This window comes from Ceratotherium simum, chromosome 24 (assembly GCF_057802395.1).
Source record: "Ceratotherium simum simum isolate JZ-2026a chromosome 24, ASM5780239v1, whole genome shotgun sequence".
Classification (NCBI taxonomy): domain Eukaryota; kingdom Metazoa; phylum Chordata; class Mammalia; order Perissodactyla; family Rhinocerotidae; genus Ceratotherium; species Ceratotherium simum.
The window spans coordinates 30,269,801-30,296,798 of NC_141923.1; the positions used below are offsets into that span (position 1 = coordinate 30,269,801).

Below are 26,998 nucleotides of genomic sequence, written 5' to 3' on the forward strand. Positions count from 1 at the left end.
TATACTTATCTTTTTGAGTTTTAGCTTAAAAACTGACACCTGCATGAAACCTTCGTTATTTGCTGCAGCTGCAAGCAGAGTAATCTCACCTTGTTCAAAATCATGATGTGCCTTCTACCTGTGGTTCTGTACCAATTATACAAGGAACTATCTCACCTTCATTACTAATAAGACTTAAAATCCTTGTAGTGATGTACAAGGGATCTCCCTGTATCATTTCTTACAATTGCATGTAAATCTACAATGATCTCAAAAAGAGTATTCAACTAAAGAAAACCTTTACAGAGAGAAACTAGGCCTCAAACAATTCTGGTTTGTTTGGTCCCCCCCACCCCCATTCCCACTTTGCCCTGTACAGTGTAAGGAAACAATAAATACTTGATGAATGATGGAACGAAATTAGAACTTACTTAGAGCCTAGTTTCCTCAGACTCTTAATCCAAATACCACTTTGCTACCTTTATGCTCATCCTGGGTTTATCATTTCCTATTCTTCAAGTTCAACTTCCTTTTTGGTATCACTGCTCATATCTAACACTTAGTTTTTGTAAAGGGAAGAATGAATCCCAAGAGCACTAACAACAACAACAATAAGAAAAATAAGAGGTAACAGGAGAAAAATAATAGGCACTCCTCCTCCTCACAAATAAGAAATAGAATGAGATGAAAGCAGATTGATAGTCACTGTTGCTGATAAGATATAATCAGCTTGGTTAGGAAGAGTTCCTCTTAGGAAGATGATGTGAGAACAAGCTACTCTTGTACCTTATTTCTCACTGCAGAGTATAACTAAGTCTTACTATAGAATATTACTATTATTAATTTAAAATATATCACATACTTAATAATAGCTTTAAATTATTATAATACACCAGGGATTGTGATATCTGCTTTGCATTTAATTCTCACAGCCACCCCATCATCACCACTTTACAGGTAAGGAAACAGCCATAGCTAGTAAGTATTACAAACAGGGTTTGAACCCAGGTGTGCCTAATTACAGAAATCGACTTTTCAGCCACCTCTCAACCTGCCATTCACAAGACAAGATGGGAGCTCTGCAGACTCAGTGTGTGCTGAGTTCTCTTTTACTTTACTTTCAAGATATTCATCCCACAAATAATTATCAAATTCTATATTCCGGGCACTCTGCTGTGGCAATATTGAAATTAATAAGGTCTAGAGCCTGTGCTTAAAAAGTTCATAATTAGGTTTAATATAGGATAAATATAAGAGATATGACAAAAGTGCTATAAGACTGATTAATTCGGTGTGGTCAAGAAAGGCAACATAAAAGATATGATTCTTGAGCAGAACCTTCAAGAGTGAGTGGAAGGTGAATGGGCTCCAGGCAGAGAGAACATGAACAGCAGAGGCACAGAGGTGTGCAAGTGAAGACCAAGGCCTATGCAGAAAACCAGCAAGTACTCCTGAGGTGTCTGGAGAACAGGGTCTGTCAGGGCTGGTGCCAGGAAAAGAAGGTTAGGAACAGTTGTCAAGAGCCTTGTTTGCCATGTCAAGGACTTTAGACTGTCCAGAAGGCAATAGAAAGTCATAAAAACTGTTAAGGTTGAGGAAGTAACACATCAGATTATGTTTCATTTTTAAGAAACTTGACTGAGTGGCAACGGAAAACAGGAGATGTATAAGAAAGATATTTCAGAACTGACAGGGCTTTGTGGCAAATTACATGTGAATGGTCAGGAAAGAATCAAGGATGACTCTGGAGGTTTCTAGCATAAGGGACTAGGAAGGTGGTGATGGCATCGATACAGATAGGGAACACAAGATGAGCAGGCTGGAGGAGAGGAGAGATATTTTAGTTAGGGAGATAGGTGAATTTGAAGTACCTGAAACCAGATAGGAAAGGCTAAAGGCAGTTAATAATTTCAAACTCAGAAGAGAGTTGGGGGAAGTCATTAGTTTCTATAGCTATGGAAATAGATGAAATCTCAGGGAGAGAGTAGAGATGGGAAGCAGAAATCGTATGGACTTGTTGGTCATTAGTGGAATTCAACAACTCTAGAAGGAAAAATACAGAGTGAGATGACAACCAAGGAGAGAAGTCCGAATAACCCCTAAGCTTAAGCAGTAGGTGACAGGAGAAAACCCAGCAAAAGAGATTAAGAGAATAGGGGAGAGGGAAGAAAACCCAGGAACCAATATATCACAGAAGCCAGAGGAGGAGCATATTTCAAAGAGGTGTCATCAACATGCAGGATAAGAGCTGAAAAGCCACTGATTTGGCAGTGGGAAGTTCACCAACATCTTTACAAAAGTAAAACAGTTACGAAGGAGGTCAGATCATAAATCACAATGGACTGGGGAATGAATGGAAATTGAGAAATTAAAGGCAATAATTCTTTGAAGCCAAAAAAAAAAAAAAAAGATATGACAACAGAAGGGATTCAAACTTGAAAAAGTTATTTTAGGGATGTTAGAGACTTGAGCATACTTGTCAGGTCAAAGTATAGAGTTAGGATTAGAGGAAGAGATTGATGACACAAGACAGGGAGATGATAACTAACAGAACAGGGTAGGGGAGAAATGGAGGGGAATGAGAGAAGAGTTGGCCTTACAAAGGCACTGGCGCCTTCTATCTCAGTCTGGAGGTCAGGAAGTAACTCTGACCTCACAGAGAAAATATTTATGAAGACTCACACCCCATGAGGAGTGGAAAGGAAACTACTGCAAAGCACAAAAGGTAGAAATATATACAGCACTCACCAACAAAGATAAGTTTTGCTGAATACAAATCACTACAGTGGCCAAAGTCCAGTAGGAAGGAAATGGGTATGAGGAAGGTGGGATCTGGAGGACAGGGACACAGTGTGATAGCTGAAGAGCAGGAGAGTGGGGGAACTCATACTTCTATTTTCTTAGAAGGAGGTGACTAAGCCATGCACTAAGAATGTTATGTTTGTGACTAATGTTCAGCAATACAATTATGACCAATTTGATGGGTTGATTAATGTTCAACATAAACTAAAATACAAGTAATAACAGCTCTTGATATAGTATTTGATAATTTACAAAGCACTCTCACATGATCTCATTTATTCTTTTCATATGTTGGGAGGTTTTGGTAAACGAACACTAAAGCAACTTGTCTAATATCTCACAGCCGGAAAACAGCAGAGGCAGGAATCAAATTTAAGTCTCTTGCTTCAAAACCCGTGTTCTTTCCACGGCACCACAGCTGTCATATTAGGCTCCATGAACAGTTTAACTGGGTAAGTCTAGCATGAAAGAGGCAATCGTAATATGCTTACTCACAGTACTCAACTGGATGTTCTGGTCTACAATGAACATTAGCCAAGTCCATCCTGCCCCACCCCCAAAGCTGATATATGGGATACTAGAGCACTGTTTAACACACACACACACACGCACACACACATGCACGCACACATGCACCCTTTTATAGTACTTTGGATACTATTTTTAAAACTGATTATACGTTTTAATCATTTTTTAAAATACAATTTATTTATTTAAACAGGTAAAAACATTTACATGGTTCTAAAGTCAAAGAGTATAAAAAGATGTAGAGTAAAAAATCTCCCACTTCACTATCTACTTAGGTTCCTGATCTCCCAGGTTACCACTGCCCTTGTTCTCTGCAAACCCTTTCAAAGTTTCTTTAGATATACAGAAGAAAATACAAATATATATTCTCATTCCCCTTTTCCACACAAATGGTAGCACAATAAACGCACTGTCCTGCACTTTGCTTTCTTTGCTTAACTATGTATCTTAGAGATTTTTTTTTTACATATCAGGAAAGAACATCCTTATTCTTTAAAAAAAAATTTTTTAACCAGCTACATAGCAGTGTATGAATATATCAAAATTTATTAGGCCAATCCCCTCAAGATGGATATTTAACTTGCTTCCAACTTTTTGCCACTACCAACACTGCTGCAATGAATGCCCTCTATAAGTTATTTCACGTGTGTGGGGCCATATTTGTAGGATAAATTCCCTGAAGTAAAATCGCTGGGTCAAAGTATACATGCATTTGAAATCCTGATACATATTGCCCAACTGCCCTCCCTATGGTGTACCAGTTTAGACTCAGCAACGTAGGAGAGTGCTTATTTCAACAAGCCCTTGTCAACACAGTAAGCTATGAAATGCTTGGATTTTCACCAATCTAATAGATGAAATATGGGATCTCAGTGTAATTTTAACTTCTATTTCTCTTATTATTAGGAAAGATGAGAATTTTTTCTATGAACTAAGTATTCATATCTTTTGCCATTTTTCTATTTGGCTTATGGTACTTTGTTTTAGTTTCTAGGTATAATTACCACACTAACTAATTAATTTAAAAAGCAGTGAATGCCAGCTATGTACTAGGTGCCAGGAATATAGCAGTCAGATAAGACAGATAAGGTCTCTGCTCTCATGAACTGATTTCAAGGAGGGGGAGGCAGACAATAAACGAGATCATTACAGAGTGGGATAGTACTATAACAGGGTGATGTGATGAAGAATACATGAGATGGGACTACTTTTAGATAATGTGGCCAGAGAATATCCTTCTGAGGAAATGACATTTAAGCTGAGACCTGAAGGATGAAAAGATGTGAAAGGCCTATTGTACAGTAAAGGAATAACTCAGCAGGTCAGGAGTGTCCAAACCCTGTAGATGCCAAAGAAAGATGTGCCCTGCTTCCTGAAAGATAACCTCTAAGCCCTCGGAATATCCTGCCTGTTAAGAGTTTTTCTGTTTATATGAGGCCTTGGGCCACACTGCTAACAATGTGATCTATAGTGGGGATCTTGGGCCACATAGTATCTGACTGACCTTGGGAAGGGCTAGAGAACTATGGTCAGCCATATCTATGTGACCAACCTCCAATAAAACTCCTGAACATCAAAGGTCAAGTGCACTTCCCTGGTTGGCAGTACTCAGTGCATGTTGTCACACTGTTCCTGGGAGAATTAAGCACTGTTCCCATGATTCCATTGGGAGAGGACAATTAGAAGCTCGTGCCTGGTGTCTCTTGGACCCTGCCGTATGTGCCTTTTTCTGTTGCTAATTTTAATCAATATCCTTTCACTGTAATAAACTGTAACAGTGAGTATGACAGCTCTTCTGAGTTCTGTGAGTGCTAGCTAGTCATTGAACCTGAGCATGGACTTGGGCAACCCTGAATATATCTGTATACTGAAAACTACAAAATATTGCTAAGAGAAATTAAAGAACAAAAGCAAAAATAGACAAATGTGACTACATCAAATTTTAAAACTTCTGTGCATCAAAGAAACAATCAACAGAGTGAAAAGGCAACCACAGAATGGGAGAAAATATTTGCAAATCATATATCTGATAAGGGGTTAACATCCAAAACATATAAAGAACTCCTATAATTCAACAACAAAAAACCCAAATAATCTAATTTTAAAACAAAGGACTTGAATAAATATTTCTCCAGAGAATATATACAAATGGCCAACAAACATATGAAAAGATGATCAACATCACTAATCATTGAGACATGCAAACCAAAACTATAATGAGATACCATCTTACAACCATTAGGATAGCGACTACCAAAAGAAAACAGAAAATAAGGCCAGCCCGGTGGTGCAAGCAGTTAAGTGCGCGCGCTCTGCTGTGGCAGCCCGGGGTTCGCCGGTTTGGATTCCGGGTGTGCACCGACACACCGCTTTTCAAGCCATGCTGTGGCGGCATCCCATATAAAGTAGAGGAAGATGGGCATGGATGTTAGCTCAGGGCCAGTGTTCCTCAGCAAAAAAAAAGAGGATTGGCAGATGTTAGCTCAGGGCCAACCTTCTTCACAAAAAAAAAAAAAAAACAAAACAAAACAGAAAATAAGTATTAGCAAAGATGCAGAGAAATTGGAACTCTTGTGCAGCACCATTGGTGGGAATGTAAAATGGTGCAGCTGCTATAGAAAACAATATGGAGGCACCCCAAAAAATTAAAAATAGAATTATCATATGATCCAGCAACCCCACTACTGAGTATATTTCCAAAAGAATTAAAAGAAGTATCTCAAAAGAGATATTTGGATACCCTTGATCACTGCAGCATCATTCATAAGAGCCAAAAGGTGAAATCAACTCAAATGTCCATCAACAGATGGATAAAGAAAATGTGGTGTATATGTACAATGGAATATTATTCAGCCTCAAAAGAGAAGGAAATCTTGTCACAAGCTAAAACATGGATGAACCTTGAGGACATCATAGTAAGTGAAATAAGCAAGTCAAAAAGACAAATACCGTATGATTCCACTTACATGAAGTATCTAAAATAGTCCAACTCAAAAAAAAAACCAAAGTATAATTGTGGTTGCTAAGGGCTGGAGAAAGGGGGAAATAGGGAGTTGTTGCTCAATGGGTATAGAGTTTCAGTTTTGCAAGTTGAAAAAGTTGTGGAGATCTGTTGCATGACAATGTAAATATAGTTAACACTACTCAACTGCACACTTAAAAATGGTTAAGATGGTAAATTTAAAATTTTATGTTACATGTTATTTACCACAATTAAAAAAAATTTTTTTTAAAGACCTAAAAAAAAGTAAGGATATACCATGTTCATGGGTTGAAAAACTCAATATTGTTAAGGTGTCAATTCTACCAATCTCTCCCACTGATCTATAGATGCAATGCAATCTCAATCAAAATTCTAGCAGGCTTTTTTGTAGAAATGTTTGTAAAATTCATATGGAAATACAAAGGACCTAGGCTATCTAAAACAACTTTGAAAGTTAGAGAACTAACACTACTTGATTTCAAGACTTCTTATACAGTTACAGTAATCAAGAAAATGTAGTACTGAAACAAAGATAGACAAACAGAACAATGGAACAGAACAGAGAGCCCAGCAATAGACTGACACACACATGGACAAGTGATTTTTGCCAAAGGTGCAAAGGAATTCAGCAAAGAAAGGACAGTCTTTTTCAACAAATGGTGCTAAAACAACTGGATATCCAATGGAGAAAAATGAACTTTGACCCATCCTTCATACCACATACAAAAAATTATATTGACTATACAGACCTAAATGTGAAACCTAAAACTATAAAGTTTACAGAAGAAAATGTAGAAAAAAACTTTTGAGAATTTGAGTTAGGCAAAGATTTCTTAGACATGACGCCAAAAACAAAAGATCCACAAAAGAAAAAATTGATAAAAGGGACTTCATCAATATCTAAACGGATCTATTTCTACTCTTCAAAATACACTGTTAAGAAAATAAAAAGACAAGCCATAGACTAGGAGAAAAAGTTTGCAAAGCATATCTATCATAGAGGACTTGTATCCAGAATATATGAAGAACTCTCAAAACTCAATAATAAGAAAACAGACAACCCAATTTAAAAATTGGGCAGGAGATTTGAAACAGACACTTTAGGGCCGGCCCCATGGCTTAGTGGTTAAGTGCGCGCGCTCCGCTGCTGGCGGCCCGGGTTCGGATCCCGGGCGCGCACCGACGCACCGCTTCTCCGGCCATGCTGAGGCCGCGTCCCACATACAGCAACTAGAAGGATATGCAACTATGACATACAACTATCTACTGGGGCTTTGGGGGAAAAAATAAATAAATAAAATTAAAAAAAAAAAAAAAGAGACACTTCACCAAAGATATTAGGATGACAAATAAGCACATGAAAAGATACTTATCATTATTCAGAGAAACGCAAATTAAAACTACAACGAGATACTATTACATACCCTCTAGAATGGCTAAAAAAATTAAAAAGACTACCAAGTGCTGATGAGGATGTGGAGGAACTGGGACTCTCATACACTGCTGGTAAAAATTATACAACCAATCTGGAAAACTGTGGTATATCCATATAATGGAATACAACTCAGTAATAAAAAGAAATAAACAACAGATATATGATCTAACACTGATAAATCTTAAAATAATTGTGCTGAATGAAAGAAGCCAGACAAAAGAGATGTCCTGAAAACTAGAGTATAGTGACAAAAATTTGATCAGTGGTTGCCTGGGGATGGGAAGCAGCTGGGGAGGGGCAGGAGGGAGAGATTACAAAGGAGCAGGAGGAAACTTTTGGGGGTGATGGTTATGTCCATTATGACTGTGGTGGTAGTTAAGGGTATATACACATGTGAAAACATCAAATTGTATAGTTTAAATATGTGCAGTTTACTGTATGTCAATTATACCTCAATAAAGCTGTTTAAAAAAATAAAGTGTCGGGCCGGCTCCGTGGCTTAGCGGTTAAGTGCGTGCGCTCTGATGCTGGCGGCCCGGGTTCGGATCCCGGGCGCGCCCCGAGGCACCACTTCTCCGTCCAACGCGAGGCCGAGTCCCACGTACAGCAACTAGAAGGATGTGAACCTATGACATGCAACTATCTACTGGGGCTTTGGGGGGAAAAAAAATGAATAAATAAAATCTTTAAAAAAAAAAAAAAAAAAAAAAAAATAAAGTGTCTTTCTCAAAGGGATGTGTAGAAAACTGTCAAATGAGGAAGGTGACACTAGAACTACTGAGAGATTTCCAAAGCAAAAAATCTTGATCGCTAAATATTAGAAAGATGACTTAGCATTACTTTTATGGCTAATTTTCAAAAACTTTTTATTATGCAAAAATTCAAAACAAATATTATCATAAGTGTATAGCCCCTGTGCACTTCACTTGGTTTCAATTATCAACTCATCACCAATCTTCTTCTATCTCTTTTCCCACCCACTCTGCCCCTCCAGTATTATTTTGAGGCAAACATGAACATATCATTTTCCTTCATAAATATTTAGTATATATGTCTAAAAGATAAGAACATAAAGACCTTTTGTGTGTGTGGCTTGGTAGCTCATCTCTTTCTTTTGTAAAAAATATTTATTTTTTAGAGCAATTGCAGGTTCAGGGCAAAATTAAGCAAAAGTACAGAGAGTTCCCATATATCCCTTGCCCTCACATAGCCTCCACCCAATCAACATCCTACACCAGACTGGTACATTTTTATAATCAATGAATTTACATTGACATGTCATTATCACCCAAAGTCCATAGTTTACATTAGGGTTCACTCTTGGTGTTGTACATTCTATGGGTTTTGAAAAATGTTTAATAACATGTATCCACCATAGTACCACATAGAATAGATTCACTGTCCTAAAAATCCTGTGTTCTGCCCCTTTATTCCCTTCCTCCCCCCATACCCTGGCAACCACTAATCTTTTTAATTGCCTCCAAAGTTTTGCCCTTAAAGGCTATTTTTAAGGTTCAGAAAAACCAGTGTTGCAGCCATTACAAATGATTTCATTTCAGTGGCAGAGGGAAGAATTACTCACTATATAAATGTTGTAAGTTTCAGGGAGGGTGGGGTCCCATGGGAAGTGGTGAGTATGAGGGAAGTGAGTTTCTATGAAGCCAGATTCCCCCGAGTTCCTAAACCATTAAGTCAGAGGCTTCATTTTAATTCTTTTTTTTTTTTTAAAGATTTTATTTATTCAGTTTTTTCCCCCCAAAGCCCCAGTAGATAGTTGTATGTCATAGGTTCACATCCTTCTAGTTGCTGTACGTGGGACTCGGCCTCACGTTGGACGGAGAAGTGGTGCTTCGGGGCGCTCCCGGGATCCGAACCCGGGCCGCCAGCATCAGAGCGCGCACACTTAACCGCTAAGCCACGGAGCCGGCCCTACATTTTAATTCTTTCTCCCTTCTTACTTCAGAACATGATGCAAGTACAGGTCCTACCACCCAAGGCATGTGGACCCTCAAGCAGGGAGACTACTTCTTAAGCAGTACAAATTGTGGAGGTATTTTTAATACAGTGTAGTGCCTGCTTGTCTTTTTTTAACCTTGTTTTCTGCCTTTTTTTTGGTTTATTTCTATAATTAAAAGAAGTATCGTAAACAAAAGTTTATAAACATTTTTAAAACTTCTAAACATTTTAAAACTTCTAAAAATATTTATAAACTTTTGTTTACAACATAGAAAGTAAGTATCCTCCCTAATCTCTGCCCCACAGTATGAACATGGTAAACAATCTGATGTACCTTGACTTTTTTAAAGCCGTGTTCTGCAATTTGCTTTTGTCACTTGATAATATATCAGATAGTGTTCTATGCCAGTACATATAAATATCCCTCAATCTTAAATATTATAATAGCAGCACAGTAATAATAACTATGATAACTGCTACGATTTAGTGACCACGTATGTGCTAGACACCATGCTAAGCACTTGAGGTGAGTTATCTCATTTAATCCTAATAAAACTCTGAGTTCATTAAAATTATAAACTTCATTTAACAGATGAAGAAACTGAAGCCAATTAGAGAGTCCAGATAATTTGCCAAAGATCACAGAGCTAAGAAACTCTAGAGCAGAGATTCTAATTCGGACAGTTTAGTGAAGAGATCCTACTATCAACCATTAACTTACAGTACTGACTGGGTAAACCATAAGTAACATCAGATTGAGGTTATCTCAAAATTCCCAGTTACAAATAATGCTTCAATAAATATTCTTGTCTATATTTCTTGGCGGTCTTGTAGTAATATTTTTATAGAATAAATTTCTAGAAGTGGAAATGCTAGGTCAAAAGGTATGTGCATTTTTAGATTTAATTGCCAAATTATCCCCAAAAGGCATGTGTATTTGCAGACTCAATTGACAACCTGCTTCCAAATAAACATGAATTTAACTCGCATGAACAGCATACAAGAGTGCCTATTTCCCCATATCTTTAGTTGCAATGGTGTCAATCCTTGCTCATTGATAGGTAAAAAATGAAAAGTTTTCATTTCTATGTCTCTCATTATTAGTAAGGTTGATCAACTAGTCTTTTCATATATTTATTGCCATTTATATTTCTTCTTCCTCCGTGTATACTGCTTGTATCCTTTGGTAATGTTGTTACTGAGTTGTTCATGTTCCTTTTGACTTCATAAGAATTCTTTGTATATATTAAGTTTTTATCCGTCATCATGCACTATAAAAGCCTTTGCGCAATTTGTTTTTTGACTGTTTATGGCAGTTTTTGCCATACTTAAACGTTTATAATTTTGTATTGCTAAATATGAACTTACGATAATCTTACCAGGAAAACAACTTATTCTTACAACACCCCAAATTCTAATGTTTTTCAACATACACACATAGGTACATAGTTATAAGGAATGTTCACAGATATTGCATCCTACTTTTTTCATCTAATATTATTTCATGCATACATTCCCATGTAATAATAGTCAACATGTCTAAAAAATTACAATGTATTCCATTATTTTGATATATTTATAGCCTGCATGTTATTTATTTACTTAAAATGAGCATTTATTTATTAAAAAAACGTATAAAGCCTATAAGACTTTATGGATATTGTTTGGATTTCTACAACTAGAAATGTAAGGCTCCTAAGCCTGCACTGTAGGAGAAACCAGAAGAGTAGCTTAACTGAAGAACTGGCAAGTTATGTGGAAAACTTGAAAATATTTATTAATCATAGGCCATCTGTTTCCAACAGCAGGCAGAATCCCATCCAGCACCTGCCCAAGCTTTGTGATTCCCTGGAGTTAGAGCTTTAACCGTTACTCTAATATCAGGGTGTTATTTCCCGGAATGATTGAAGTAACTGGTTAGAGATAATATTTAACGTTTATGGAGCCGTTGTGTTAAGCTTGAACCTAGAGTTTTTTAACAAACTATTAAGATCCGTGCCAAAAATTTCTGACTTTACTTTCATTAAAAAGCAACCAAGTTCCTCTGGAGGTCACCAAGATTTTAAGTTGTTTTTCTCCTTACTTCACCTTGACATAACTGGGAAGACAAATTCATTGCTAGAGACAGTGCAATAACACTGTCAAAGGTTGAGTGGGCCTGGGGACCCAATTCAGTTTAAATTTAGATCACTCCTTTCATTTATTTTTTTCTACTCAAGGTCCCAAGTACTTAAACACCACTTTAAATTGCTTACAGGTTTGCTTTCTGTTTAATTTTATAGGATTTCTCACACTTAAAAAAAATGTGACCCATCATCATCTAGAAAGTGAAGTTAGTTCTGCCAGTCTATGATTTGCTAACAACTTAATAAAGTGCTTTGCATTTAATGCTCTGAATTCAGAAAAGACAATGCAGGTGACCCTCATTTATAACATTTTAATGTTGTAAATTTAGCAGCTGAAGGTAACGGATTTAAATAAATTTTCTTCACCAATTTCTTTAAACAGAGAATCATTATTGATCTTTCAATGGATTACTACTTTAAGGCTTCTTTTTTGTTAACAAATGACTGATTTTTCCTATCCTAAATCAAAAAGGCTGTTGACAACTTATTTCCTTAAGGACTACAAAATTTGGGTCAGAATAAACTTATATGAATAAAAATACTGAGTGTTCAATTTATAAATCTAATCATTTTTCTCCAATGTCCCTTTACCTTTATTCCTTTACTCAAATATAACAGTTCTCAAACCATGGTCCCTGGACCAGAAGCATTGGGAAGATCTGGTAATTTGTCAAAAATGCAAATTCCCTGGCCCCATCCCAGACCTACAAAATCAGGAAATACGGGTTTGGGGCCAGAGAATTTGTATTAACAATTCTTCCAGGGATTCCCATGCACACTAAGGTTTGAAAAATCACTATTTTAATATATATTTTATAAGCGTTAATTAACAATATAAAAAAATTTTAGATTTACTTCAAAAAAGTTCATTTTTGTATCTTAAAAAAACAAAAAGATCTCAGCTAATCCACATAGATGTAAGTCTACACCAAATCAAAATATGAATTTTCACTTCTCTGAAGTTTCTATTTTTTCACTTCTCTGAAGTTTCTATTTTCAATTTCCTCTAGTTTTACTATATTCCTGTAATATCAGCATAAATGAAATGGAGGCTGACTTTTGGCAAAGAATTATGACAAGGCAAAGAAAAAGAGCTCTACTCATAAAAATTTTGCACCAGAAAAATAAAACCTTACAAATTATTTTAAATAGGTATAGTAAAAGTAAACCAAAGGATTACGGTAGATCACAAACTATAGAAAAAGCCCCAGAGAATGTTCTTGTCACAGCTACTTTAATATCCAACCTATACATTTAGGAAACAAAGAACTTCAGCTATTTCACAACTTGTAAGCTTTGCCCTTTGTCAGAAATAGTTGAGTCATTCATTAGTCTACCTTCTAGTCTCCAGTCCCTACAGACACAGCCAACCAATAGCAAAAACAAACATGAAGTCCATGCTAACTCCTAGAAGTGGTGGGTAAACTAATGTAAAGTAGTAAAATTTTCAATTGAATGCCATCTCTAAGGAAGCAGGACACACATTCTTGAGGGAAAAATAAATAAAATGAATTCTCCACTTGGTTCTTGTGACATGTCAAACTATCATTTGACAGCTGTTCTACATAAAAACTGGAGCTCTGCCGCACATGATGACAGCAGTGCAGACAGAAGATGGTGGCAAGAGTAGTGACGTGAGACAGCTAAGGAAGTGTTTCCAGAGGGCAGGGAGCGCAGAGAACCCTCCGCATGAAAGCTGAAGTCCTTAAGTAACTAATAAGATTCACTTTAGACTTTTATTTGCAGATACAAAATTTAAATATTTCTCTTGCTAACGGTAAAAAAAACGAAAAATCCCTTTGTTCTTCTGCTGGGAGATTTGTATTGAACTGGTTTAGAGATACTGGGTGATCAATAAACTCTAAAGGCAGCTCAGAAATATGAATCAAGTTTGGCCTTTAGGGATTTTACAGCCTAAATCAGGTCAACAAGCATAAAAAAGAAAAAGACTCTAAAAAGTGAAAAGGCGAGAACAATGCAACTCTTCTCACCTGGCAGGAATTAAGATGTTTTATATGGGTTAGTGTTCTAGATAATCAAGCTTAATGCAAGTCCAAAACTTAATTTTTTTTTTTGGTGAAGAAGATTCATTCTGAGCTAACATCTGCTGCCAATCTTCCTCTTTTTTTTTTGCTTGAGGAAGATTAGTCCTGAGCTAACATCTGTGCCAATTTTGTATGTGGGTCACCGCCACAGCATGACTTGATGAGTGATGTAGGTCCTTGCCCAGGATCCGAACCCCTGAACCGAGGCTGCCAAAGCAGAGCATGCCAGAGTTAACCGCTACACCACGGGGTTGGCCCACAGAAGTTAATATGTTTGATGAAAAATTTCAATAATGCACTGTAAACATTTCAGCCTTTTAAAATGGAGACTGACAAACATAACTGAAGCTTTTATCAATGATGAGGGCATAATATAAATTCCAATTACCAACACGGGTGCTCTCAAAGACCCCATGCTATCATGTTTTGGTTTCTTTTATGTCAGTTGTTCTAATCCCCCCACTACTGTCAGTCATCATGGAGAACCTTGCATGCTTCTCCCTTTCCACAGATACTCTCCAGGTAGCATATTGTCCTTATGCAACCTCCCTGTGCATTCAAAAAATTTCCTTTTTAAAAATAGTTTTCTTTTTAAATTATGAGATAACTATATTACAGAACATTTGGAAAAAATAAAAGGAGAAAATCATCAAAATCAGTCACCTCTTGTCTTATTTTTCTGGTATAGATGTGTAAGACAATGAATGGAACAGCTGAACATTAGGTGGACTACACAGCAGTTTCCAGTATAGTGGTTTAGTTCAGTCTTGCTTTATAAGATATGGAAAAGCTTTTTTTGTATTCAGGGAAGCTAATCTATACCACATATTTTTCTTAAATTATTTTTAACTGCAAAACTACAAATAAACTTCATTTTTAAAAAAGAAAGAATAATTCACCTACTGAAAAAATTTAAGCTATGCACCATAAACAAACTGAAACTACAGAGAGAAAATATCTGAAAAGCACATAGCCAACATGAGATTAGCATCCCTCCTCCCCCCAAAATATATTTTATTTCTACAAAATCAGTAAGAAAAAGACAACCAACCAATAGAAAAATGGGCAAAGAACATGAACAGGCAATTCACAAAAGAGGAAATGCAAAGGGCCAGTAACCACAATGAAAAAAATTTCAACCTTATGAGAAATTAGGGAAACACAACTAAAATAATACAAGATATCATTTCAAATCCATCAGACTGACACATCTTTTACAAGGATGTAAAAGACTGGAAATTGCTATACACTCTTGATGTATAACCATTTTGGAGAGCATACTTGCGATCTCTAATACAGTTTAAGATCCAAATACCCAATCACAGCAATTATCTTTGAGAAACTCACACGTGCAGAAGGATGAATGAATTAGAATGTCATTGCAACACTGTTAGTTATTGTGGAAAAACTGGAAACTACCAAATATTTACAAAAAGGAGAATGGATAATTTTTATATGTTCACAAAAATGAAGAGAAAATGAATGACCTAGAGCTAAAAGCATCTAAATATATATAAATTCCAAAAATATCTCTTCTGCAACATGTACCTATACATATAAATTTCAAAAATGTGGGAACCGTCTTCTACAACTTTTACACACACACATATTTTGTTTATAAATAGTTTTAGAACATGCAAAGTAATATTATATAACATTAAATAGTTTTTATGTTCATAAATATTATAGTAAGCGTGATAAATACCAAATTCAGGATAGTAGCTACTATCCTGGGAAAAGAGGAAGGGGAATGTGAGAGAGGTGTTTCAATTTTACCTGTAATTTCTTTTTGTTATCTAATTAACTAGTCTATCTTTGCAAATTAAATGCAAAATTTTGTTTTGTTTGGTTAGGATTTTGTCTAGTACAGGATCAATATATAATAGAAAAAGTTTAGTGAAAATACTCTTCAAAAATAACAAAATACAGCAAATAAGACAAAATGTTAAAGTTCAGTGAAGTTGGGTGGTAGGTACATGGGTGCTCATTATATTATTTGCCATACTTTTCTGTATGTGCTTAAAATATTACCTAATAAAAATTTGAGAAATAAATATTTGGGTTAAAAAAAAAAACCCACTATTTTTCAGCTCTCTGACTAATCTCATCAAACTTCAAATCCCTTCACTATGAATGAGATTACCCATAGTAGCCTACCAAACGAAACCTATTTTCTGGGTGAAGGCAGCCCATCACCGTATCTGAGGGTGGAAGAATGAAGCCAAGGACATCTGACTTTTGGAATGAGAAAAATGCTTTAAATGTTATTTTCTACTTGAACACTAACAATATAGCATTATAACAATACTTGAAGTTATACAAGAAAATCATCTAAATGAATAAGACTTGATTAATCAGATCCATAATGATTTTAATCTTATTATACTTCTGATAAGGTAATCAACTTGACCCTATTTTTTTCAGGATTGTCTCAGTTTTAAAATTGAAAGTCTTGTGTTCCAGGAAGATGGAACACAACAACCAGATGAAAGTTAGTTCTTCCTTTTGAGGGACCTATGTATAGGTCACTCTACCACAAATACCAATTCATCAGTGTTCTTGGACAGTTTTCAATATCTGGTTACCCTCTTACTTCTTTCCCAAACTCAAAAGATTGCCTCACCATAGGAGTTTAAGACTAGGGATGCTCCTGACCATGGAGGAAGAAATTGAGTAGAGGAAAAGACAGAGGATCCACTTCTTTACATTGATCTTTGAATAGTCTGTAGGGAGGTTATTCACTCTCCTTCCAGTTTCAAAAATATTTTTAAATGAATTTTCTCTTTGTAATATTTAATGTAAAACAGCACGTTTGTGTACTCTAGAAGATATCTTCATATAGATGAGCACTTTAATAGAGTAGCTATTCAAAGGAGGGGAATACAGAAGGAAAATCTGCTCACTTACAGTGAATGTCCCCAAAATACAAGGCCCTAAAACTACAGGTTTGGGATAGCACCTAGGACAGAGTCCAACACGTTGACGACATTATTCAATACGTTAGTTTCCTTTCCTGAGTAGTGTGGAAAGATTTAAACTTTCCACATCTCTCAATTTCCTTTTGATTCTTCTAAACTAGACACCGAGCAAATAAAGATGAAATAAGCTTGATAAGGATATTTTATTCCTGCAGAGGCTTGTCTTCGTGTACTTGTATTTAACAAATCCACTATCTGAGAGCAGAAATAAAAGAACTGCTTTCAATTAATCCACAAAAATAGTCATCTAGGTCCAATTTAAATTTGGACCTACCCCCCACTTTTTCATTACCAACCAGAGAATATACTTATACAGTGGCTTCTTTATAGCTAAAAAATTTAACAATGAGATTCTTTTCCTCTTTCTTTGCACTCTTTTACAGTGTATCAGTACAAAATGAATACACAGACTTCATATTTTTCTTCCTCAGAATTTTCTTCACACAATATCTCCTTTCAGTATCAACATTTTTCTGGGGTAAGAGACAGAAGAACAAAAAGAACACTGGAGTGAGTTTGGAATTAGAAAGCACTGTTTTAAGTTCCAGGTCTGTCATTTAATTTTCTATGTGATCTTGGTAAAGTGTAAAATGGGAATAATACTTAACCCATGGTAATTGGAAAGTACAAGAATGTATACAGGGGCTGGCCCAGTGGCACAATGGTTAAGTTCACGCACTCTGCTTTCACGGCCCAGGGTTCGCAGGCCCGGAGTTTGAAGGCCCGGATCCCAGGCACGGACCTACATACCGCTCATCAAACCATGCTGTAGCAGGTGTCCCACATATAAAATAGGGGAAGATGGGCACAGATATTAGCTCAGGGCCAATCTTCCTCAGCAAAAAAGAGAAAGATTGGCAACAGATGTTAGCTCAGGGCTAACCCTCCTTACAAAAAAAAATGTATACAGAAGATCTTTGTAAATTGTAGAAGGCATTTTTAAGGAGATAAAAGACAAACTTAGTTGATATCACATTATCAATAGCAGAGTCAAAATTAATAAATTAGGCCTGATTTTCTAGACAGTGATGCCCTTAGATCTGAAAGGTACCACTGAGAACATTAGCACTAAGACTTGCTAAAACTTAACCATGAACACACATAATTATCAATAAAAATTCTGTGTCAATTGTACCTCCTCTCTAGCACCCTTTATTTCAATTTATCAGTCACTAAGGTGTAAAAAAAAAAAAAGCAGAAAAAAAATACTAAGAAAGCCACACAAAACCTGAGTGTGAGGGATATAAATAACACTACATTGACGATGGAAAGCTCACCATGTGCCAAGCACTCTTCTTTGAGCTGAGGAGACAGGAGTGAACAAAACAGATTCTATACCTGGCCTCAAGCAGCTTACACACAGAAGGGGGAGGCAGGTAAACAAATCAACAAGTAAATAGACGGTATGCTAGAAATACTGGTAAGTGCTATGCACAAGTAAAGCAGAATAAGGGTGAGGGAGTGCCGCGTGGCAGGGAAGGGAGGGGAGTCAGGAAGGCAAGGCCTCACAGATAAGGTGACTCATGAAATGACCCAAAAGAAGTGAGGGGAGCTGTCTGAGAAGAGTGGGAGAATAACCCAGGGCCCAGAGGCAGAACTGCGGAAGCAGCTAGTGAGGGAGAGGGTGGTAAGAGATAAGACAGAGATGGGACCTCACAGACCAGATTTTATTCCGAGATGAGATGTCTCTGGAGGATTTGGGAAAGATGAGTGACATGTAACAGTTGTTTTCAAAACTTGTTACTTGTGGAATCTTTTGGTCAAAGGCATCCAAAGATGATCGATACGTAAAACAGATAAAATAGGAGCTGCTCTGGTTAAGGAAGGGGTACCCAGAGACCTGACTAAGTCTGCTGTTCCCACTTTCCCTCTCCCTCCTCTGAAGAGTTTAAAAATGATTACAAAGTCTGTAGCATCGAAACTTTCATATCCTGTATCCAAAGAACTTCATAATCTGGCTCCATCCTAATTTTTCAAAAAACTATTTCTAGGGAACAGCACAAAGGACTGCCAATGCATAGTAGAGGAGCAAATGTATCACCACAAAAGTCTTTGTAATACTCCATCAACCAAGTACCAAAGCACAAGGTGCAACAGCCCCTCTCCCTTCCCCCTCACACCCCTCAGGCAACATACTACCTGTTCGCAGCTTGTGTTCCCTTTCAGGGCTTCCCTTGATATTCATTTTAACTTGATTTCACTTGATTAAAAGTGTTCTGGCGATACAGTGTTATCTGCCTCTGCTGACATATCTCTGGATACAGCTCATCAATTTACATTCTAGGAAAATTCTTCCTCCACTAATGTTATTTCTTCTATCAGTAATGACTTCCCCGTTTGCTCTGTTCTAATCCTACCCACCTGTCAAAGTCTGCTTTGTGACGCCTTCTCTCCCACATTCTGACCCTTAACTGGAATCCTAAATCTTCAGAGTGTGAAGGGAACTTCCAGGCCATTTAGTGCTCTAATTTATTGCTCATTCCATGGACCAACGCTCTACAGATTTGGCTGGTAGTCTTCCAGCCTTTGTGACTGCTTTTAGTGACAAGCACACACTAGCCCACAAGACAGTCTATGCTCTTTTAGACGTACAGTTAACTGTGAGAAAATTATTTTTACTGATCTAGAACCTGTTTCCTTTCATCACTGGTTCTGCCCTCTGGTTCTAATAGAAGAAAGTCTGACACACAACCCCACCCCCAGCCTGCACAGCTTATAGTTGGCCTTGTGTTTTCGCCCATTCTGGCTCCACCTCTAAAAATCCTACCGATTCCCCAGCCATTCCACAGGCCATCTGTGGAATCTGCATTCAATTTGTAATTGCAGTTTACAGGCAGATCTGATAGCCAGTAAAGCGTCGCTGTGTCCCATGCCACAGATTACACCCCTTCCCTGATTCTTTCCTTTGAACTCTCTTAGGACTTCTACACTTAGCCTTGCATTCATCATTGTGCATTCTGTCAATGAACATTTACTGAGCACTGTCAGGAACCACGCTAGGTGCTGAAAAAATAAAAGTAAATAAAATGGACTCAGCCCATAGAAGAGTAAGAGCAAGATAGGTAAAATACTAAATAGCTGGGGAAGCGGGAGAAGGCTTCAGTGGAGGAGGTGATATCTGGGCCAGGGAGAAACAGTATCAAACCCATGTCTCACATAGCCTTGGGTTCCCAGCACCAAAGGACACAATGCTTTGCTCTCAGTTGAAGTTCAGCAAATACATAAATTTAGTCAAGTAGAGAAAGCCTGCTCAGCCCCCTCAGCCTCTCTTGGAGATGAGGGAGGGTGATCACTGACTCCACAGTCTGGCAAGGGCAGGTACAGAGGCTGACACTGTACCTGACTACGTACGGTATTGCTTAGGTGGTTATCCTCGGACATCTGTGCATTCTGGAAGTAGGACAAGGGTGCAGGTAACTCTGTCATTGGAGCAACCGTATAGAAATACTTTTTCACAGAAAACAAAGCCTCTTGGGGTTCTGAAAAGGGAAAAAGAAAACAAGCCTTTGGGCATTACAATTATACTTTTATTTTAAAACACTTTTATAAATTACGTTTAGCAAAACAAACCTTTCTTTCATGTGTTCTCTTCCAGGCAAAGCTTTCTAAGGACCTCAAAGGCTGCTGTCACTTGCAGGCTCCCGGATTAGGTCTGAAATAGGATTTTACCAGGTCACCCAGAGTTGCCCAAATCCTAGTAAATCCATTTACACCAATCAAATACTTAAAAGACCAATTTGTAAACCAGAAATGTATTAATTTGCCATGACCTTCAACTGACAAACTTTTGTTAGCTCAAGATACCTCTTTGGTAATGAGCAAATCTACTTGAGAAACCAAATATTTTCAATCACAAAGATGTCCAATGATTTCAGATTTAGAGCTGGGGCTGCTGAATGATCTTAAAGAATGTTTTCATCAACACTCCTTTTTCTATGCTGACCAATCCAAACTAATTTTTACATCTCCATAAAATTATTTTTCTAGAGCTTTTAATTTTGCAAAATTCTATCATCTCATTTTATCCTTACCACAATGCCCCAAAGCAGGGTAAACAGGTAACACACCTCTTTTACAAAAGGAGAAAGGGATCCAAGCTCAGTGACTTGCTTAAAATCACCCAATTGGGTGGACCAGGACAACAATCGCAGACTCCTGACTCCCGGCCTCAGGTCTCTCCTTTGCATCCTGGCGCAGCCTTATTTATACCCATCACTCTGTCTCCCAGAGCTCACCCTCCTGCGGGGCCATGTTGCCATTGGCCAATTTCCATCAGCCAATTCTTTATGACTTCAACTTTCCTTTTCATAGAAAGTCTTCAGAAATACAGAAGGAAAAAAATCTGTTTGCATATCTAAAGTATTCTAATTCATATAGAGTATCTAAAACTTTACCACGTACATATTCACGTGAAAACAATTTGTCAATGTGCTGTTTCATTTTCACCTTTAACTTAGGATCTTCTACCCTCTAAATACTCCATTGTTTTTATTCTAATAATTTTTTCATCAAAGACATATAAAGTAACTTTTTCCTCTAGTAAAGGTATGGAGTTCAAATTAACCCTTAATTACCTATATTTGCATTGTTCAAATCAGAGACAAGTTTTTAACCAAGGTATGCTTTCCCTTCTATCCTACTTGTTTTTATGTACCATGCCTACCTCTCTCCTCCCCTCAAACTTCAGCCCATAGTTAGGTGGCATGGGATCAGGGGATTACAAATAATATTCACTAAACAAGACATAATTAATTAATGTAAATTTGTTTTAAAACGAAAGCGAATTAAAAATAGAAATAGAGACAACAGTTACTTTTATGGGGGTTACTCACTGGCAGGGGGTACATGGGAAGCTTTGGGGGATATTGTTAACGTTTTGTTTCTTGATCTGGGTGCTAGTTACACAGGAGTTCCAGTCTGTGAAAATTCACTGAGCTGTACACCTATGTATCTGTGCACATTTCTATATATTTCATTTAAAAAATTCAAATAGATTTTTGTGGGAGTAAATCTACATTTAGGGTTATTCATATCATTGGTCCCGTCTTTTAAAATTGATAAAATTAAGACATGGCAATATGTATGTTAGCTTACCCAAAAGAGAGGAGTATTCCAACATAACAGATACCCGTATTTTCTAAGTACAATAAGTATTCAAAGTAAATGTTCTGACCTATGCATCTAGATTTTTAAAAGTTGACTATATAATTGAAATTATAACATCCACATGGCATTAACGATCAGCCAACAGAGCACACATTATTCCCTTCCTTTCCACAAAAACATTTAGTACAGCACCTACTACCTCAGCTAACTCAGAAATGCCACAGGATGGCAAAGAGAAAAAGTTGCAATTAGTTACCTCCACTGGCTGCTCTGAGGACTATACCACATCATTTAAAGACAGCTCTGTAACAGAAAACCCTTAGAAATCTGTCATTAATATTCGCATATGATCCCTCAGAAATAAAACAAGTAAACAAGATAGTGTTAGCCAAATAAAATAAGCAAAGGGCAAGAAAGGCCAATGCAGGCAAAAATTAAAAGTAAATGAAGTGTATTACGTTGGAGGTGAAATATGAACAGAAGAAAAGTGATTATCCATTCACTAAACAGGAGTACTGGCTGTCTATTTATATCAAAACTCAAAAGACAGACACTGAGAGGATTTAACTAATTAATTATGTTCGCTTTACCCAGTTTACAGATGAAAACAATGTAGCACACAGAAGTTCACTAACCTGCCCAAGCTCATACCCAGTAAGGAAAGGAGCACGGCAAAGGCTCACATATTACACTGTGCTGCCTGTGTAAAACTCCATCTCTGCCCTTCAGGAGTTTACAACAATGAGCATTAAGATATATTGAGCTGATTTTTATTACTAGTAAAACTACTGCTTAGAAGTAAATGAGATATTTAAAAAAATAGTAGTAAATGAGATCTTAAATTTCAATAACTGGTCTAACTACAAATTAAAAATTAAAGTGCCAAAAGCATTCCCAATATACAGTCCTAGTATTTTTTTTTTTTTAAATATGCTATAATGAGACTGTGGTCATTTTAATTTAAGTAGTTTCTTCCATTATTAGCCTTATGCTTATAGGATCTGTTCAGCCATTACAAGAAATCATACAAACTGATTATCACACTGGAGCTTTCTCAAACAAATCTTATAAGAATCATCAATAGCACAGTAGTCACTTTAGCACAACCCAATACTATTTTCAAAGGCATATCTGTATTTACATGTGAATTAACTAAAGCTCAGGAAAGGTGAAAGAATTTGCCAGTGCACAGTTATGGTGCAAGTAACACCAGTTCCAGAACCTAGGTCTTCTGATGCCCAGCCCAGGTCTTTTCCAGTTCACCCAGAGAAAGCTCAAGCCTCCACTGATGCTTTGAAGATCACAATGGTGCAGGGTGACCCTCCCTAGAAGAGCTGCTCTTTACATGGAGCTCAGCAGGAAGCAGAGGCAGGCAAGAGGGCTAGCGAGGTCTTCAGTCAGGCCTGGTAGACAAACAAACATTGTTGGTACAAAGAAAGGGGCAGCCGAAGCCAGATTTGACTCTGGTCCAGGAACAGCTGAAAACAAGTGATGACTGCATGGAGAAGGCCAATGATCCCACTGTTCAGGCAGCGTGGCAAAAGACACTAGTGGACTTTATAACATTCTTAGCAGCGCCCTGAGAACAAGAAAAGACAGTTGTTGAGAAGTGATGATCTGTCATGTGACCTGGATTGCACAGGGAGTAGGAGTAGGGACGGAAGTAGATTTTGGTGTTTTCTCTCTCTGGCCACCTGCTAAAGATTTTCTGAGACTGACAGAGCAGAACACTTGAATTCACTGCCATCCATTATCTTTTTCTCAAGACATTTTCTCAATCAGATAAGAGGAAAAAGAAATCTTTTTCTGATGGGCAACTACATTTTCTTTCTATTATATACAAAGAGACTTAAAAAGCCCCAGGAGAATACAAATAATCTTGAAGTTCAGATATGCTGGACAAAAAAGTCTATCTAACCAGAAAATCTATCCATCAGCACTTCAAAAAGTATCACAGGAGCAATGCTCAGAGTCTCAAAGTTTATTAAAAATCCTATTTAAGGAAGGACCAACAGAAAAGTACATTTCTGTCTCTCACTACATCCCAAAGTAACAACTAAACCTCAAACTCTTATAGCATGTTTACTTAATGACTGATACCATTTTCTTTCCTCACTCAGAGATAAAGGTAAACAAAACGTATACTCCAAGAAACAAACATCTTCATGAGACTTTGATTTATCACGATCTTCTCCAGCACAAAGGGCTTGTGGCTTGCTTTACTGACTCTTAGCCACTTGACTAGTTTCTCCCCCACTTAAAAAACCACCAAAAATATTTTTTTTTTTTTAAAGATTTTATTTATTTATTTTTCCCCTCAAAGCCCCAGTAGATAGTTGTATGTCATAGCTGCACATCCTTCTAGTTGCTGTATGTGGGACTCGGCCTCAGGATGGACGGAGAAGTGGTGCCTCGGTGCGCGCCCGGGATCCGAACCCGGGCCACCAGCATCGGAGCGCGCGCACTTAACCACCAAGCCATGGGGCCGGCCCAACCAAAAATATTTTTTAAAGTATCTTTGTATTGTGACGCTAAGAAGTTTTCAAGTGCCAAATGAGCTTGTGATTTATTCTTTTTCCACAAAAGTATTTAATCAGCCTTCATGTTACTTTGACAACTTCTTCCTGGACAGGGAGCCCGAGTTCTGATTACTGTATATGGATGGGCTGGGAGAGCCTCTATTTGAGTTTTTAAAAGCTCACAGCCAACAATAAATGTAACCAACCTCCAAACTACATTCCGTAATTAAAATTAATAAAAATAATTTGAAATTAATTTAAAACTTCAGGAATACATCCTGGAAAGACTCCTCTGAATTTTAAGAGATGGGAGTAAATAATTTCCCCAGCCCTACAAGAGGCTTTGTGAAGGTGGTAGACCCTAAAAAGAGCAAGGATAGTGATACATCCTATTTGGTGATTTTTTTCCTCCTTCCATCCCACTCCACTTCTGTGAACCATCTGTGGTAGATTAGATTATTATGTAGCAAATATTCACTCCCTGCTCCAGCATCCCCAAGGAAGGAACATACTTCTCCTCTCCAGTGATGTTGGACTTGGCTCTGTGACTTGCTTTGGCCTCAAGGTGGGTGCAGTCTACTACCCACCCCATGCCTTTGGGCACAATCATGACTTGCTTTGGTCAGCGGGATTGTAGCAGATATGGCACAAGCAGACAATTGAACTGTACTTGTACAGTTGGCCTTGTGCAGAAGTTGTACTTCTGCTGTTGCCTTGAGAAGAGCTTACCGTGGGTACCCACTGCCCCTTCAGCCTGGGCCCCAGAATAAGACATGCAAAGCAGAATTGCCCTAGCTGATCCACAGACCTACACCTTGAAGCAGAGCCTTGTGTGAGAACAAACGCTCTAAGGCACTGAGTTCTGGGGAGGTCAATTATGTAGAGTTATTGTACTTGTTTTTAAAAAATAAATGGCCTCAGAAATGGGCCCAAAAATATGTGGGCTCAGAAGATGCACTGAAAATGCACAAAGACAAATCCAGAATCACTTATCTGAAACCCTTAGGACTAAATGTGTTTAGAATTCATATCTTTTTTCCGATTTTATAAAGGTAATAAGATGCAAATACCATACATTTTATAATGCCCCCTCAGGGTCTTAGATAGAACCACAAAATAAAACCCATTAATAAATATATAGTGAAACATATAAGTAGTCTATAAATAGATTCAGGTTAGATTTTGCTATCAAATGAATTACGAAAAGCCTTTTGGTTTTTTTCAGAGGCTTTTGGATTTCAGAATTGTGGATATGGGACTATGGTCCTGTATTATCAATATTTGTATAATTATAAAGAATGTTTCCCCTGAAAACACTTGGTTTCAATAACTCTACATGGAAGGCATGATTATCCCGAGTCACTGTCTCAAATTCACTGTGGAAACGGGTAGAATACAACTAATCTTTAATGAAAAAATGACTGCTCACATCTAAATCATTGGTTATACTTAGCAATGCTTGCATTCTCTCTTTTGTTTTAGATCAACTTAAGGAACTGTACAAGGGATTGTGAAAAGCAAACATTAATACCTTTTAGTCAACAAACATGGTTTCTTCTACAGACACTGTAATAGGTGCTGGGGATGCTACTGAATCAGATAATGCTTCTGTTTATTTAAGGAGCTTACTATCTAGAGGGGAAGACAGACAAGTATATTTTCATATTAATTACATGTTGAAATAAAAATATATTAGATGTACTGGGTTCCATAAAATATATTATTCAAATTAATTTTACCTATTTCTATCTTAGAAAAAATTGTTTATTAGAAAATTAAAATTAACATTTGTAGCTCACATTATGTTTCTATTGGACAGTGCTGCTCTAAATCTTCAGTTCTTTCTGCTATGCCAGGCCTAATATTGAATATCTCTGATAACCTTTTCCTTCCTGAAGCTTCCCTCCCTTCCTCAGCTCCTGTGACACTGCACTATGGAGGTTCTCCTCCCACCACGCATTCTCCTCAGCTACTTCCTCACGCTTCTTCCATTCCCTCATTACTGGTGCTCCTAAGGGTCTGTCTGGGCCTCCTCACGCCCTTCCTTTACTTATGTGTCTTCTCCACTGCTCCAACATCAACTGCTAAGTCTATTTAAGTGACTCTCATGTTTAGAGCTCCAGGCCTGTCCACGGGACATTTTCATCTGCTGGCACTTCAAAAGTGATACTTCCTCCTCTTCCTCTCTAGACTTTGCTCCTAACTTCCTTATTTCTGTGATCATCTCTCTCATTCTCCAAACTTAAAGCCTCCTAGTCAACTTTCCACTTTATTATATAGCTCCTCAATTGGCTGCCATGTCCTATTCATGTTTTCCCTCCTTTCTAAGCTTCTGCCACCACCGAACATCAAACTCTCAATATATCTCCCCTGAATTATGCACAAGTCTTATCTTATCCATTCTGGCCCCCACTATCAAATTAATGTGCCTAAAGCAAAGCTCTGACCAAAACAGTGTCACACTTAAAACACCTTGCAAATCTGCCTGGCATCTATCACATGAAGGAGAGGCAGTGTTAGGGGTCTTTTGAAAGGTTTTCC

The 26,998-nt window shown here is 37.4% G+C and overlaps 1 protein-coding gene across 8 annotated transcripts in view; it reads right to left on the bottom strand.

The window, feature by feature from the left end:
* The window catches only part of PSEN1 (presenilin 1), a 73,885-nt gene that overhangs the window by 45,006 nt on the left and 1,881 nt on the right, over positions 1 to 26,998 (bottom strand). For 2 of the 8 annotated variants that reach the window (XM_014784376.2, XM_087448278.1), the window contains exons 2-3: positions 20,403 to 20,484; positions 20,172 to 20,311 (exon numbers count right to left, since the gene is read on the bottom strand). In XM_014784376.2, coding sequence (XP_014639862.1) covers positions 20,172 to 20,258 — 87 coding nt within the window. In that variant the 5' untranslated portion in view covers positions 20,259 to 20,311; positions 20,403 to 20,484. Of the gene's footprint in view, positions 1 to 20,171; positions 20,312 to 20,402; positions 20,485 to 20,899; positions 21,606 to 22,194; positions 22,735 to 26,998 lie in introns of those variants that run through there. The other 6 variants (XM_087448274.1, XM_087448275.1, XM_087448273.1 and 3 more) reach the window with 6 other exon arrangements.